We start from the raw sequence: 15,741 nt of genomic DNA, 5'->3' as shown, positions 1-15,741 counted from the left end.
TGTGGGAGGAAGAGGGCATTGAAGTCATCAACTTTTGCCAGTTAATTTAGGTGGCTAAATAGGGAAGGTAATCTAACGCTTCCTCTGTAATTAAGGACGAGTCGATGCACAATTCCTAAACTTGGCTCCTGTTCCAAATCACTCCCTAAAGAAACCTATCAATCTCCACTGACTACAACAATGTAAATATCCACCAAAGATTTAAATGCTAATGTTTAATGCCAACATCAAAGAGCAGGACGCTTAGCCCTAAAATACTTCATGTGATTAACTCTACACAATATAAAGTGCAATGACACTTTTCCCTCTTCATTACCAGTTAAGCTGCAATACAAAAAATTAGAACTAAGGGTGAAATTTTGATCTCAGCTACACAAGGGAATATTTGGAATAATTCCACAGGAGGTCCACAGAGACACATCATTACTGCATTGGCTCTGAAATATTAGCATCCAATTCCTCATTTCACAGCCATGATTAGAGGCTGTATGAACTTAAATAGACTCTTTAGAGAAATAAATGGCATTTCTCCACATAAGCATCAGGGTTTGCTAGCTTTGAATCTGCTCTGCTGACTCAGCCACTACTGCCTGATAGGAGTTTGGATATTATGGAAAACTATGAGCTCTCCATGATGCATTAGGAAATGGGATTCTCAAAAAAAAAAGAACTGTTTATGTGACAGACAGGCAGAAAAGGTCAAAAGGAGAGATGGCAAATAGATCCATCAGCAGACATGAAATAGCAGATACAGAAACTGAAGGGCCTGCTGCTGCAAATACACATATATAAGAGAAAACACCAGATTCAATGGATAATTTTGTACAAGCTGTTGAAATGTGCATAGTAGTTTAGGAGGGGTCATGTAAAGCAAAGCTAAGAACCACAGTGACAGGACCTCATCCCTAATCTTAAACCTACTTAAAAGGAAACGAAAAATTCTGAAAAATATACTAACAAGATAGAAGAAAGAGTGATTAAAAGGAGATTGAGCTACATCTAGGTGTGTGTGTGTGTGTGTGCATGTAAACATGTGTGTATCTGTCTCTCACTCTCCTTTTCTTATATAGCAGAAACAAGATGGAAGTGAGATATGAAACATCCCATTCAGCACTTCTAAGATTTCCTGCATTAACACTAGAAAAATTCAAGCAGTTCTGTGAATATTTTTTTTCTTAAGGTTTTCTGTGTTTTTGCACATGTGGATTCTCTTGTGTCTGATACCATTTGCCTCATTCAGTAAGGAATGAGGTCTTTATTGGCCCACTGATGACAGGTAAGATCTGAAGACATCTACTTCGCTGTCAAACATAGTTTAAAATGGTCAAAAACCCTAGACAGAGGAAAAGGAGCTGAAGGAAAATTTTCAAAGCGATGTGTATTTAGCATGCTCACAGAGCCTTAGATGTTTAGAAAACTGAGCTAAAAATGACCTCTTCTTAATTAGCATTAATATCAAAAATGGTTTGAGTCACACAGCTTTTGACACTTGCTGTGAAAATTTAAATGTATAAATGAAAAGCAGCAATTCAGGGAGTTTAGAACTACAGCTATCACTACAGTCTTACTTATTTTGAAGGCTGCCAACACAAATAAACTACCGTACAGAAACATAAAAAGCAGCTTGTTATAAGCTCGAATTGAGGACATTTATATTGGTCCCACAGTAAGAAGATTTCTGTGTCATTACCATGAGCATGATTTAGTTGTATTATGTTCACATGTAGACACCATTATGTAACACTTAGCTCAGACAAATGGCTCTGTTCTTGATCTTTCTTATTCTACTGTAGTTAATGAACAAATATTGTTAAAAATTGGGACACTAATTATCTGATGTCGACATGTTATGGATAATTAAGAATTGCTCACTCTGAAGCCATGCTAATTGTTTTTCACATGTCTCCTTCTCTTGTCCTTGTGTCCTCAACAAGGCAAGCAGCTACAGGTTTATACGTACATCTCTGTCACGTACTTTGTCACAGAACATACATCATCCTTTCTGGCTCATCCCCGATTAATTTTGCTGGCTTGCAGCAATTATCTCTCCCTTTGTGACTGACCTCCTGGTAAATGGAGTGCATGATCACTGGGATATTTTTTCCTGCGTATTTTACCACTGAATTGATCCTTTTTGGCTGACCACAATAGGATACACTAAATTTAAGTCATAAAATAGTTGAAGTTGAGAGGAAGTGGCAATCGTGTTTTAGCAATTGTAGCTGACAGCTGTAAAAATCAGATCTTGATAATGTTCTCTCATTTACCCTATTACTTGGATCAGTTGGTTAAAGCTGTTAATGATCCTCTTGGATCAATGTCGTTTGCTTGTAGCTATAATTTACTGCATTGGTGGATTAGTACAGATGTTTTCATAGATAGCTCTGCATCATTCCACCAGATTGCTGTCTGCATCAAATTTGCTTCCATTCATCACTAACGAAGCAAAGAAAAAGATAATCAGCATCTCCTATCTTAACATTAACTATTGAACTTGGGATAACACTTTTATTGTTGTCAATTTCCAGCCTTCAACCATGGCTTCCTCAGTAAATTGCCCTGAGAGTTCTCTCTAGAAATAGAACCAATTAGATATTTTGACTGTCACAGGGAAAGACTACAGAAATGCTTAAGTGTACAAAACAATAGATACACTAAAGAGTAGTAGATAAAACTGTTCCCTTAGGAACATGCCCTATGGAGTCAGGGCTGGTTCTATCGCATACAAAGCAGAAGAAACTACATAGGGCAGAGACGTCAAAGTTGGCAAAAATTGTCCAGGCTATTAATTATTGAGACTATTCCAGCACCTGAAAAATCTGCTGACCCCCATGGGTTGTCACAGTGGGTAAGTCAGCAATGGTGCATTAAGGAAGATGTCTCCCTTTCCTATTACCCCACTACCATTAGAAAGATCATACTCATCTCTTAAGAATTTGTCTATCTTCACCCTTCCCTGCCAGAGGTGAACCATTTATTCTTGGGCCATTAATACTCCCTAAACTGCCAGAAGGCCATGAGCCAGAAGAGGAAGACTTGTATTTTTCCACTGAGGGCCCATTTAGCCAAATCTGGCTTTCCTTTTTAAAAAAGGAGGCTTATTGGCACATGCAACAAAAATAAAATAAGTAATTGAATAAAATATGATGTGCTCCAAAAGAGAAGCAGAACAATCTCTGACTATATTTCTAAAGAGAATACATATAAAAAAAGGAAACTGGAAATACACTGTTTTAAATTTCTGGACAATTCTACATGGCATCATTTAAGTTTAATGAAGAAAATTCTTTAGCTCTCCCTATACAAGCTACCTTCTCTCTTCTAAAGATTTGCACAGGAGTCATTACAGTAGGTTGGCTCCATGCCATGCTGTCATCAAATGCTTCACTGTATAGAAATGTTACAGTCTAAGAATTTTTTAATTCACTACATTCAACCTTAATTAGGATTTCACATTTGGTAGCACTTATATACTTGCAATAGTGACTTTCAACAGTGATGTTCATTTCTCATTGAAAAAGCATCTGAGCGCTTAAAAGGTTTTGTTTGTTCTGATGACAATGGCACTTTAATTCTTCAAAAGGTCTGAAACAAATAATCAACACTGAGTTCAGAGTTCCTACTGATGATGTCCTGCACTTATTTATATCCTAATCCAGTTACCATAGCCACAGCTCACAGGAAGCAGTAAAAGGAAGATCTGGGGATGTTGTTCTGCTGTGAAAATCAAAGGTCTGTGAAGTTGTACATTCTTCACACATAAGTTAATTAGCTGCTCTAGAATGCGTATCACCAAGTATAAATATATCAAGCGATTTCTTGTCTTTGTAATGCAGCTATCCTGGAAGACTTTGACACTAGTTGGGTTGTCACAGAACTATGTATTAAAGTTCCCAAAAAGTATAAAAAAGTGCAAAGAGTTTCTAAACAGTTGAAAAGAACTTGTTGACATGAGAAAAAAAATAACTATGGATGAAGGGAAAGAAGTAGGGATTTTTTAGGGTTTAAAAATTCACCCAGCAGGTGTCACAAGTAGAGCTCTTTAATCTTAAAAACCTTTCAAAGATTGGTCATAGGCAGTGTGATATTAATACTTTCTTTTTCAGATCAGGGTTAATTTTTCATCACTGTTTTTATGAACTGGTTTAACTCATAAATATTGAGGAGATAGCTGGCCCACGTTTTTAAAAGAAAAAAAGGGCTTCTAGTCCTTTGTGCGACATCAGTAAAGTAATCCCTCCTTTCCACAGCAAAATTGTACTTTATGTTGCTCATTTTCTTCCTCAAGTACACAGTTTTTTATTGTGCAGCTGGTGAAATTATTCTTGAGTAGTGTACATTAGAGCATGGTGACATAACCTGCTTTTTCAATAGCTCAGTGCACAGGAAAGTCAATAGCCCTGCGGCTGTCATGCTTCTCTGAGCAGGTTGCCACCAACATTCAACATACATAGCTTAATCAGACCATTTCTAATTTGGAGCTCTGTTTCTGTGAAGCTGAAGCTTTACTTTATCTTTGTGTAGTTACACTGCAGTATAGCTTCCCATTCTTTTCACTTCTAACTACTGTAAAATTCACGTAAACCTTATAGAAAAAAAATTAGTTTCCTGGCAAAAATTATTACATCTCTTCCAAAAAAGCTTTTATGATAGAGCTGAACAGGCAAGATTTCTGATATCCATTAAAAAAACCCCAAAAAACCCAAAAGCAAACAAAATACCAAAACAACAACAACAACATATTTTTAGTAAGCTATACAAAAAATTCCAATTACATTCAGTCACAAACTGATGTGGAAACACCTGACATAGTCAGACTCAAAATGTGATATGAAGTTAAAGCTTCCTTTCAGGATGACAGAGAGCCCATTGCTTTTGTTCCTGTGTGTTCTGATAGAGCATAAGGTTCAAATCCTGCTCCTATTGAAGTCAATGACAAAGCTTCCATTGACTTCAGTGGTGCAGGATCAGACCCTAAGCAACACAGCTAGCATCTGCTTGCTTTTTTATCTCTCTTATCTTTCAGTAAAAAATATTGGAACAAATTAGAACTAAATGATAGAAAAAAAATTAATATCAATTAATTTTCTTATAAAATGCACTGCTTGTCATTGCAATTTTTTTGTGAATATACATGTTCTGTGTATGTATATAAGGTACGATCAAAACTCCCAAATATATGTGCGATACCATATTATATCCTAGACACATGTTTCCTTCTTTGTGAAACTCCTGAAGAAACATCTAACTTTTAATAATCTAGTAATAATGCCCCAAACTTACAATTCTGTAGTATCTCTATAACCTTGTGGATGTCACAATATTAAATATGACCTGATACAATCAGTGAATGAACAAACTGCTTTCCTTGATCTGATGGTATTTGCTATACAGGGACTGGATTCTTATCAAGTTTTTATCCATCAGTTTAATTCAGGTATAAACTCAGTTATCGCCTCCTGTAAAAAAATCTGTGATATTAGCTCAGGGTAATGTGATTGCAGATCAATAGGCAGTCTTAGCTCCACAGAAATAACCTCATCTATTCTTTTAATGTACTGAAAAGACATCTAAAAAAGTAAAAGAATAATAACTGTCATATGCAACTAATTTCTACTCTTTTTTTTCCCTTTTTAGCTGATGACCATGAAATGCAGAACACTTACACAGCTATGCTTTCTGCCTACTGGTCTAAGAAAAAAAAATTAAAATATTAAAATATATCTTAAATATTATTAAGAATAAGCACAGACATCCATACAGCTCCCATTAAAAAATAAGCAAAAAGGTAACCCAAATGTAGTCATCATCACATATATGTTTCTAAAAACCTCAGTTTAATGAAAGCACTTAGTAAATATTACATTCGAAAAGTGACACTTTGTAAAATAGTTCCCACAGCTCAACAAGTGAAACACTTTTGGTAAAAAGAAAACATTATTTTTTATAATCTGAATTCTTTTTACATGAGGAATTGCTTTTAAAAAAATATATACTGATGATGTAGCCATATTAATGTGTGAAAACTGATCTACAGTTGGACGTTAGGAGATGAAGCATAGCTCAAAAAGTAAAGTCATTAGCAGGAAATAGCCAAGGGAACCTATAGCTAAATGAAGTCCACTGAAATGGGAAAACATTGAAGAAATGTTTAGTTGAACACTGAAGCTATTTGTAATAAGCTGTCATGTAGCACCAGAAGTGAACATTGGATGGAAGATGCAGATGAAGGTAGATTAAAACAACTTGGTGGCACTATGGGAAGAAACCAAAATGGCCTGGTGAAAGGAGGGAAGTGAGAACAGGACTAGAACACTGAGGGCACAGTGACTGGGAAAGCTGCAGGATCAATCCTCTTGCCTGCTGCCTCTGCTGGGGGACAGCTCATCGCTGAAGAAAAGCCAGGCTTACGTGGGACTGACAGGAACAGGAAACAAGGAGATGGTCAGTAGTGCAGAGGCTATGAAAGAAGAGACTTTAAAAAATGAGTAGTGATAATTGAGAGCTGGGAAAAAGAGTAAAGAAACAAAGAAAAGAAAAATTATAAGCAGCAAGAATAAAAGGAGAATGTAACATGAGAGAATGTGAAGTGTCTCTCTTACTTAGAGAGACTTCAGAATTATCTAAGAAAGGGCAGAACCCATCCCATAGATTTGCATTTATGCATTCAGCCATTTCTTCTTGTCATGTAAATCAACGGTGCTGCTGATAATAGCCATGATTTTATAGCATGCAATATTTTTTTCAGTTCAAGTTGCTGGGTTAATGCCAATTTTACAAATTCAGCTTTCTTTTTTTTAACTTTAACTGTGAAATTTGGAATTTTTTTGTAGGAAAAGGTCTTAAAACTGAACTCTAAGATGTAAAAATGGAATAGCAGCAAATCAACATATGCAAAGGAAATTGTTACTAAAAAAAATATTTTTCAAGAGTAAGCCTTGATTATGGAACTGGATCAGGGTTTTTAAACCACTTGAAGTGGTCAGCATTAAGTGCATCTGAAGGCACAGCATGACCTAAGAGTGCTATGGGGCACCTTTTTCTTGCTGTGAAGAAGCAGCAAGCATTAGCAAGTGCTCCCTGCCCAAAAGCAATGAGTACGTGTAGGGACAGTTATTGGCATCACATTTTACTTCTGTTTGTCTTAGTTACAGTAATAAGGCATGATGAGAGTCCCCTTGGATGTGATTTTTCTTTTCAATGACTATAAAGACAATTTAAACTGGCTCAGGACACATATTTTCTCAAACCCTGATAAATCTTGGTATTCATTCAAAATAACCTAAGTTTTATCAAGGCCAGGGAAGGTTGGGTGTATATAACTCCTTTCCAGAGATGAGGCCATTGTTAATTCAGAAAGATCCTAAAGGAAAGGATGCAGAAAGACAGTTTTAAAAACACACTATCTTTGCAAAAATGTCAAAAGAAAAATTATAAAATTATTATTGAAGCGTATTTTGTAAAATGAAAAAGCATGAATGCCAAAATACAACAAATATTCATCTGCAGTGAAACCTACCCAATTTCACCTTTTGGGTGTTGTATGGAAAAAATGTAAAATTTGGTAAGGAATTTGATGGATCCAAAGGAACTACCAGTGCAACTAAAAGGGGAATATCTTATCAGGGAAGTGGTCAATTTTATATTTGATAAAAACCCATTCTTCCAAAGGTAGGGCTTGTCAGCTGTTCACCAGGTGCAGCTCTTTATTTTTTTTATTGTAACTAGAGTTTATTCACATTCAAATCTGAATTCTACAAGGATGCAGGGGTTCCCATAGATCAGCCTGCAGTACTGGGATGACATCCTGTATTCCTTATATGATGTGGGATAGGCAAGATATGAAACAAGATGGTTTACTCCTAGGGGACTTTGTGTACTTAATCTTGTCAAAAAAAAAAGAAAACAAAGCAAAACCAAAAGCCTCATGGTTCTTGGCTGAAGCACAAAAATAAGCCGCATGACAATTGATAGCCTAGTCACAAAGTCTTTTTAAAACAAGGAATGAACAGCAATGTGTCATATGTGTATATATATAAATATATATATAGGTGATGTGAAATGATACCTACCCACTTGCAGTCATTTTATAGTATTATTTCCACAAATACAAATAGGTTTTTATCCACCACCTGGCTCTTTTATGTGGCATGCTCTCTTTGTCTCATCAGAAGCTTGTTATATGTGGGCGAAGAAACACTGAATATATTCTATAACCCCATTCTTTTATCAATAATTTCCTGTTATCATTACACAATGATTTGAATTTTGGGACTATGGACACAAAGGAGCAATTCAATTAAACCAAAACTACAAAGGGAAAATCTCATTGCAATCCTCTGTGCAACTGGTGAACCCAGTAATTATATATAGCCACCTATTGTGTTAGCATAATAACATGTGAAGAAGGTTTAGTTAGACACATTTACACACATAAAAAGCTATATGGGCACAGAAAAAAGTCAGTTTTTCCAGAAGTATAGAACAGTCACACAGGAACAAATAAGAGCTGCATGAATCCTAGTTTACTTGGCTATAAATAAATCCAACATTTTCTTTCTCTCTATAGTAAAATAAAAGAGAAACACAGAAGCATAACAGTTTCCTTTGAGCAACCAGTCTCTTTCTGTTCAATTATAGTCATCAATCTGTTCCACCTAAAATATTTTCCTCCTTGAGAAACCAAAGAAATCAGTATTAGGATCCAAAACATGCTGTTGCAAAAATAATGTAGAAGAGGTCTTTTGCTAAATGCATTTGTTCTGAACGTCTGTATTTTCTTTAACACAAATTTTGTGATTCTGTGAAAAAAAAAAAAAGCTGCATTTATGTGCCACTTCTAATCAGAAAATCTTGAAAAGCTTGGTAAGGAAAAATGAAGGTTACCTTCGTTTTACAGAGAAAACTGCAACAAAAAGAGCTTAAAGTAATTTTTTTCTTCCAAAATCCATCCTCCACGTATATTCCATTTAGATGCCAAATTGGAAGCCTCTAAATCTTTACATTCAGAAGTGCTAAACAGACAAAGCTTCAGTCATACCCTTTCTCTAAACAGTGTCAAATCCTGGGAAATGCTGGTCTGTGTGTAATCCCACAGGAAACCAGAGAGTAGGGAAGGAATGGAGTCAGATCTCCCACCTCATGCTCTTACAAAGCTTGTCCAGGATGTTGAAGATTTTTGACTACATCTTTAGTAAAGTCTAGATGCTGCCTCTAATATATATGCAAGCTATAGTTTCACTAACATCTCTGGGCTGGATGCGAGCATCATTTCATAAAATCACGCAGCTTGTGTTACATTTAAGATAGAACAGGATAACCATATTATAGCTTCTGGCCTAATAAAAGCCCTCTAAATCCTTGACTATGACAACACAAAATGATGAACAATAATGAGCTGTCCTGGAGAAAACACAACAAACTTTTGATAAAGGCTTTTTCATCTCCTTGAGATGTGGTACTAGCCACTAAATTGCACTGGTTCTTCCTTTACCCTGTGTGACACTGAACCATCAAAGCACATAAAGTAAAGCCAATTTGATTCAGCTAAATAGGAAAAAGTCCAAATCCTCTTCTTCATGTGATAGCTCTGTACAGTCATCTACAGAGAGCAGAACACTGTCCACCTGTGCATGTTTGGAGAATTATTTTGAAGATGAAAAATCATGGTGCCAAAATAATAACATCTGTGGTACAAAAATAGTCTCAGAGTAAGTTTTCTGTGCTGAAAATCTCATAATAAACTTCAAGAACTGAATGAACATAGAGACCAATCCTTTCAGCCACAGAGATGGCTCCAAAATAATGTAAAACGTGCTCTTGGAATCCATAAAAACACTATAGGGAGATTAAACACTCCAGCCTACCTTCAACAACCATATCAACTATCCTAAATTTGGGGGGAAGGAAGGAAGGAAGGTTTTGAACTAAATCTCTTGTCCCTTCTTTTTTTTTTTGAGATTATTATCTTTAAAGTACAAAATAATTACAGTTTTTCTTGTTTGTTTACCCTGTTTGGTGAGTTTGTTCTTAGTTCAAAACATTACTTTAGGGGATCATTTCTACTGCACTAAAAAAAACAAACCCATGATTCACAGTCATTGAAATTTCCTCCACGACATAAGTATGAAGTATCCTTTAAAATATTAGTCAGCTGTTCTTACAGGAAGAATCACATTAGTTATTCACTTTATATTTTCTTTTACCATGAAAAGTAATAGTAAAAATACTATTTAATATTTCTTTAGAAGCCAGATCTTGCAAATAATATTTTGTTTAAGATTGTTAAAATCACAAAAGGTTAACTTTGCTATCCTCCCTTTAGGAACACAGCATACTATTGTCTGCAATTTTATCAAAAAGCAACTGGCCAGTTCAGAAACCTACATCTGAGAATTCTTTTTTTTTTTTTTTTTTGTTCAGCTGCAGACAACTAAAGCCCTTTTTTTCCCTGGGGTGATATGCTGGTTTGATTTTATTTCCCCTGACATTTCACCTGTCAGATTATGATAAATAGAAGAAACAAAGAATAATCATCACATTCTCATTGCATCTCATAATCAAATATCTGGAAATATAAGATAAATCAGAAATATTGTCCTGAGGGCAAACATTAACACTGAAAACACCATCAGGAATCCAAATCATCTTCCAGTGACCTAGGAGTCCCATACATGTTTTAAAAATTCAAAAAGGAAGTCTGCATAGAACTCTCACATATATTTTTTTATCTTCAAATACTAGAGAATTAACTATGTGAGAACAAAATAAAAAAAAAAGTTCCTAAGTTTAGAAACTCTATTTAATAACAAAGCTGCACATCTTCTTTAAGTCTTCTGTGAATGCTTTCTGAAAGCAATCCTGAGGCCAAGAAACAGGACAGGTTATCCTGAAATAGTATAAGCTCAAATTAAATAGCTGGCAAGGCGAAAAGATTAATGAGCCAGAGCACACTAAACATGCTCCTGATTTACTGCACCTACAGTTTGCATGTTCCAAATTTCCTTCAGTCTCACAGTGCCGAGATTCGTAAGTGATGAAAGCTTACCTGCTTGGCCGGTGGTAATACTGACAGCTGCAAAAAGCCTCTGGGAACGGCTCAAGTCAGAAACCCCATTCACAGCTTCGACTTCAAACGTGTAGTTAGCGTGAGCTAGCAGGTCCATGACAGTGACATAGTTATCTACTAATCCAGTTTGCTGGGGCATATATCCAATGTTACTCCCACAGGGAACACACTCGCCCTGCTCCCAGCTGCACCTCTTGCACAAGATGCGGTAGGTCACATCGCTTCTTCCCCCGTTGTCAGCGGGAGGACTCCACTCCAAACTCACGGTCGTCTGGTTGATATTGAAAATTAGGTTCTGTGGTGCAGATGGAGGTCCTGCATAATACACAAAGAAGTCCAGGGTAATTACACAAAACCAGAGTGGGACACACAGGTAGCATTTTAATTACTGAGATAGAAAACACTTGAAGAATTTTTCTTCACATAAGCATTTCATTATTTTTAGTACAGGCTGCATAAAAGCATTCTTGAACTCATTTGATAAGACCTTTATTTATTTTCCATTAAGACATCAGAATAACAACTGTCTGTATATTTACTGCAACTGATTTTTAGCTGTTTCTCTTCTGCATAATTAAAAGGAATAGTTAATATACCTTAAAAATTCTCTTTTACAGGTTTTCCACATGGGGTTTGTTCATCTCTTCTAAACATGCTGCACAAGCTGCATCTAGTTTTTGTTATCAGCTATGATATGATTTACAGAGATATTTAGTGATATTTTGAATTTAAGAGACTTCCACTATTTGAACCACCAATCTGTGTCAGCCAATCTATTTGCAGTTAGAAGGTTAAGTCAGATCCAATTACAGTTCAATCAAAGTGCAGCTCCACAGAGGCTACTTTTCATTTTTCACATTACTAATTTTGGTATTATATCACATAACGCATATTGTCTGAGACAATTTGGGGAGAACTGGGCCTGTATTACATCTATTACAGTGAGTTATGCACTTATGCAATATGGGATGTTTTCCAAAGCTGTACCAAGCAAACTTGAAAATTATATTTATGCTGATTCTGTATTCACTGTCAACGCTTTTTCTGCCTTTCAGTTTCTTTTACCATTGCAAATGTACTTTTCAAACCCAGGAAAAGCCAGACAAAACTACTCGCTGCAAGTGGCTGCACCTGGTTGGTTAAGCAACGTCCTTTACTATTAAATTCATGACTCACTCACTTGTGCATGCGACATATGGTGGATCAGAAGGTGCTCTGTAATAGCTATCTTCACAGTCGCATCTGGAAGATCCTTCCTTGTCAGAGAAGCTGTGAGTGGGGCAGCGGGAGCACTGCAGATCTTGTGAGGAGGATTTGTAGAACCCACGGCCACAAGCTAAAGCAGAACAAAACAAATTAAGATTTCGATTTGCAGGGACTTCTATCCTGTCTTTGTTTTGCTTCTGTCACATGAGGTACACATTTCTGTAAACACCTAAACTGCCCACTCTGTTATGTTGGCTCAAGCAAGATAAGCTCACAATTTCTTTTTCTTCACATGATGCTGTTAATGATTTTGTGGCATTTTTATGAGTTCAAGTAAAAATACTTGAGTTCAAGTAAAAATACATGATATTATATGTATCATAACAGCTGGCAGTACAATTTTTTAAAACAGAGGGCCACATAAATACAAGAAGCAACTGTTTTTCACCAAAGAAAAGTACAATAATGTTGTGAAATATCTGGGGGGCTGCAATAGGCCTAAACAAAAGGAAAACACTCTAGAGATCTGCTGTAAGGCCACTGAAGCGTTTACAGCATCTGAACTAGTTGTTTTGGAGCAAAATTTATTCTTCCCTGATTTCAGAAATCCAAAGAATCTGTAATCCACCAGAAATCCCTGATCCTGAAGAAAGAACGAGGCATGAACATTTGCTTAAAAGACAACTCTGGTAAGAACACTAAGAAAGAGGAAGAAAGCAGACAGCAGAAACTTCTCAATTGGTTTTCCCAGTTTCACAGAAGGACACAAGTAGGTTGAAATTAACTTATTAAAACTTTCAAGAAAAAGACAAAAGGAAGACAACAGGAAAAACAAGAGAACTTCTTGCTTTGGTTTGCTCACTGTGAACCCAAAAAATGTGTTGTGTTACAACGCTGATGTTTAGAAATACTTCTTGCAGCTACTGCCACAGCTCCCAAGGCAGAAACACACATGAAACACATCAACCATTAGACTTGCAAGCAGAGCACTGCAACCTAGACAGACAACTTAAGAATGCATAAACTATGAGAACTGTAAGGAATGAGGAAGAGAGAAGTGGGGATCCAACAACACTAAAGCTGAAAACAGATTAACACTCAGTTTCAACACCAAGGTTACAGGCAAACTTACAAACACTGTCAACATGCAAAACAAAACACAAAAGTCCTCCAGAACCTTCTCATAAAGCAGAAGTATTTTCAACCAGACTATTTAACTCTTTTTTTTTCCTTCCAACCCTAACAGACAGTCTAACCTTCTTAAGCTATCACCTGTATGCAAAGGAAAGGGACAGAGGGTGAAACTTTGTACTGGGTATCAAAATATTAAATCTAGTTAAATAGTCATTCTGTATTCAGAGGGAGAGAATTTACTTTGGTTACATTCATATTTGCTTGGATATTTTCTCAGAACAGAAATGCAAAGTATCAAAAGACACTGATATTTGGAACAGTTATTTCAGTTGCTTGGTACTGCAGTGATGGAAAGAGCATGAAAACAATGAACTTTATCCAAAGCTCACTAAGTCAATGAGGAGTACCTTTGACTTTAATAGCCTTTGGACTGGACCCATAGTGTTAGCTAAAGCAACATGAGTCATATTAGTCTGATTAATTTTACGCAACAGAGAAAAAAAATAAATGCAGAAATAATTAAGACAACAACAGATAAAAGCTGGTGAATTATGTAAATCAACAATGGATAACAACAGTAGGACATTCAGACTGTCTATTAGTCTATAAATGTACTAAGCTTTTTAAGAAAAATATGCTTAAAATAGGCATAACATTTACAGTTTGTTGTGTTAAAAAATAATTTAGCTTCCAGTGGATGGAAGCTAAATTATTTGGCAGAGCCAATTAGCATGCAAAGCTTGTAGCCTTTGATTTTGACAACGGGGCACAAGTTTGCATTAGAAGAAAATCTAGTCCTGCATGTAAAATATGCTATAACTTGATTTTGCCACAGGAGCTGTTATATATGCTCTTTAGAAAAGACAACAAAAAGAATTTTAGAGAAGCATTTTAGATAAACATGACCTGTGAATTCAACAGGCATGTGGCAAATTCAACTCAAAATTATCCTTTTATAGCTTCATCCAAGGTTGTTTCAGAATTTTCTGACCGAAGCGCACAAAAGCTGAACAGATTTGTATACACGTACCTTAAGAAATGTATTTAAACTTCTGTCCACTTTTTTAGTACTTGCAATAGAAATGTAGCTAAAATTACCACATAATAGTTTCCTGCCTTTCTTAAATTGTCATGTTTCTCTTATACCAAACAAAACACTGGACAAATACACCGGAACTTCCAACATGTAGTCCCTCTGCAAAGCAAAGAGCAACTTAAAAGGCAAAGTTCCCTACTGTGTTTCCAGTCTGTCCTTCTCAGCAGGGAACATTACATGGCAAAGATGCAGAGAGTAAAATAAAGATTTCAGACAGAAATAAAAAAATGTAAACAGAAGACTCCTTTTCACTTTTGGGTTTGTTTTTTTTTTGTTGGTTTGTTGGGTTTTTTTGGGTTTTTTTTGTTTTTTGCTGATGACTTGATCAAGACATTTATATGCTTAGTCACTCACTATTTAAAGTAAGTGTGCATTTCATTTGTTATTAGAGTTCAAAGGATCTGAGTGTCTGTGACTAGTTTACATGACTGAAAGCCAATTATTCTCCCGCACAGCATAACACAGGCAGCAAGTTCAGGCATTCATATCCTGCTACCATTCCATTAGCTTTTTGTCCACTGAGAGGTTTGTGACCACGTTTAATAACCACCCCTTTAACCTATAAATCTTAGAGTTATAAGGGGCAGAATATTCTAGAACTGAATTTTTTAACAGTATGAAAACAGCACTTTTAAATAGGATTTTTAAAACTTTGTAGTTCTTCAGACAGGGGGATATGCAGGACTGTACACTATAATTAAAGGTACTCATTGGAGGAATACAACTAAATTATCCTCCCATCTTTCTTCATAAAATTAAATTTCTCACTTTTTTTTTTTTCAAGCTAACAGTAGAATACTTCAATTGCCTAAAAACTGGGGCCTATGGGTCCTTATCTGTTCTTAACACATACCATTGTCATTGCAAAGAAAATTACAACTGAAAACTCTCCTAACATGGTGTTGCACAGACCACTTATGAAGGTGTGAGAACTTGCCAGTCAGTTACACAGATAACAGATGGGAAAGAATAATTCAAAAATACTGGTTTGATTCTTTTTTTCCATTCCCTTTTGTCCTTCCTTGCCAAATTGCCATGGTGGATTTTTTTTATTTTATGAGTGATTTAGATAGATTGTTTTGCTCTACACTATTTTAGTTCTACATATTTTGATTCAATTTAGTTCTTCATGTAATATTTTTAAGATTACAGGGACAGGTGGCATAAAATCCCCACTGCTGCTACCTCCATAAGGAACACTAAAAATGTTAATTGCAAAAAAACAAAAACAAACACA

At 35.9% G+C, this 15,741-nt stretch overlaps 1 protein-coding gene across 5 annotated transcripts in view; it reads right to left on the bottom strand.

The window, feature by feature from the left end:
• EPHA7 (EPH receptor A7) overlaps positions 1-15,741 on the bottom strand; it is a 165,728-nt gene that overhangs the window by 98,636 nt on the left and 51,351 nt on the right. For all 5 annotated transcript variants that reach the window (XM_064707273.1, XM_064707277.1, XM_064707274.1 and 2 more), the window contains exons 4-5: positions 12,249-12,404; positions 11,048-11,383 (exon numbers count right to left, since the gene is read on the bottom strand). In XM_064707273.1, the coding sequence (XP_064563343.1) occupies positions 11,048-11,383; positions 12,249-12,404 (492 nt within the window). The remainder of the gene's footprint in view (positions 1-11,047; positions 11,384-12,248; positions 12,405-15,741) is intronic.

The sequence above is a fragment of the Zonotrichia leucophrys genome, chromosome 3 (genome assembly GCF_028769735.1).
Source record: "Zonotrichia leucophrys gambelii isolate GWCS_2022_RI chromosome 3, RI_Zleu_2.0, whole genome shotgun sequence".
Classification (NCBI taxonomy): Eukaryota; Metazoa; Chordata; class Aves; order Passeriformes; family Passerellidae; genus Zonotrichia; species Zonotrichia leucophrys.
The sequence above is the reverse complement of the archived record's forward strand: the minus strand, read 5'-3'. Positions and strand labels throughout refer to the sequence as shown.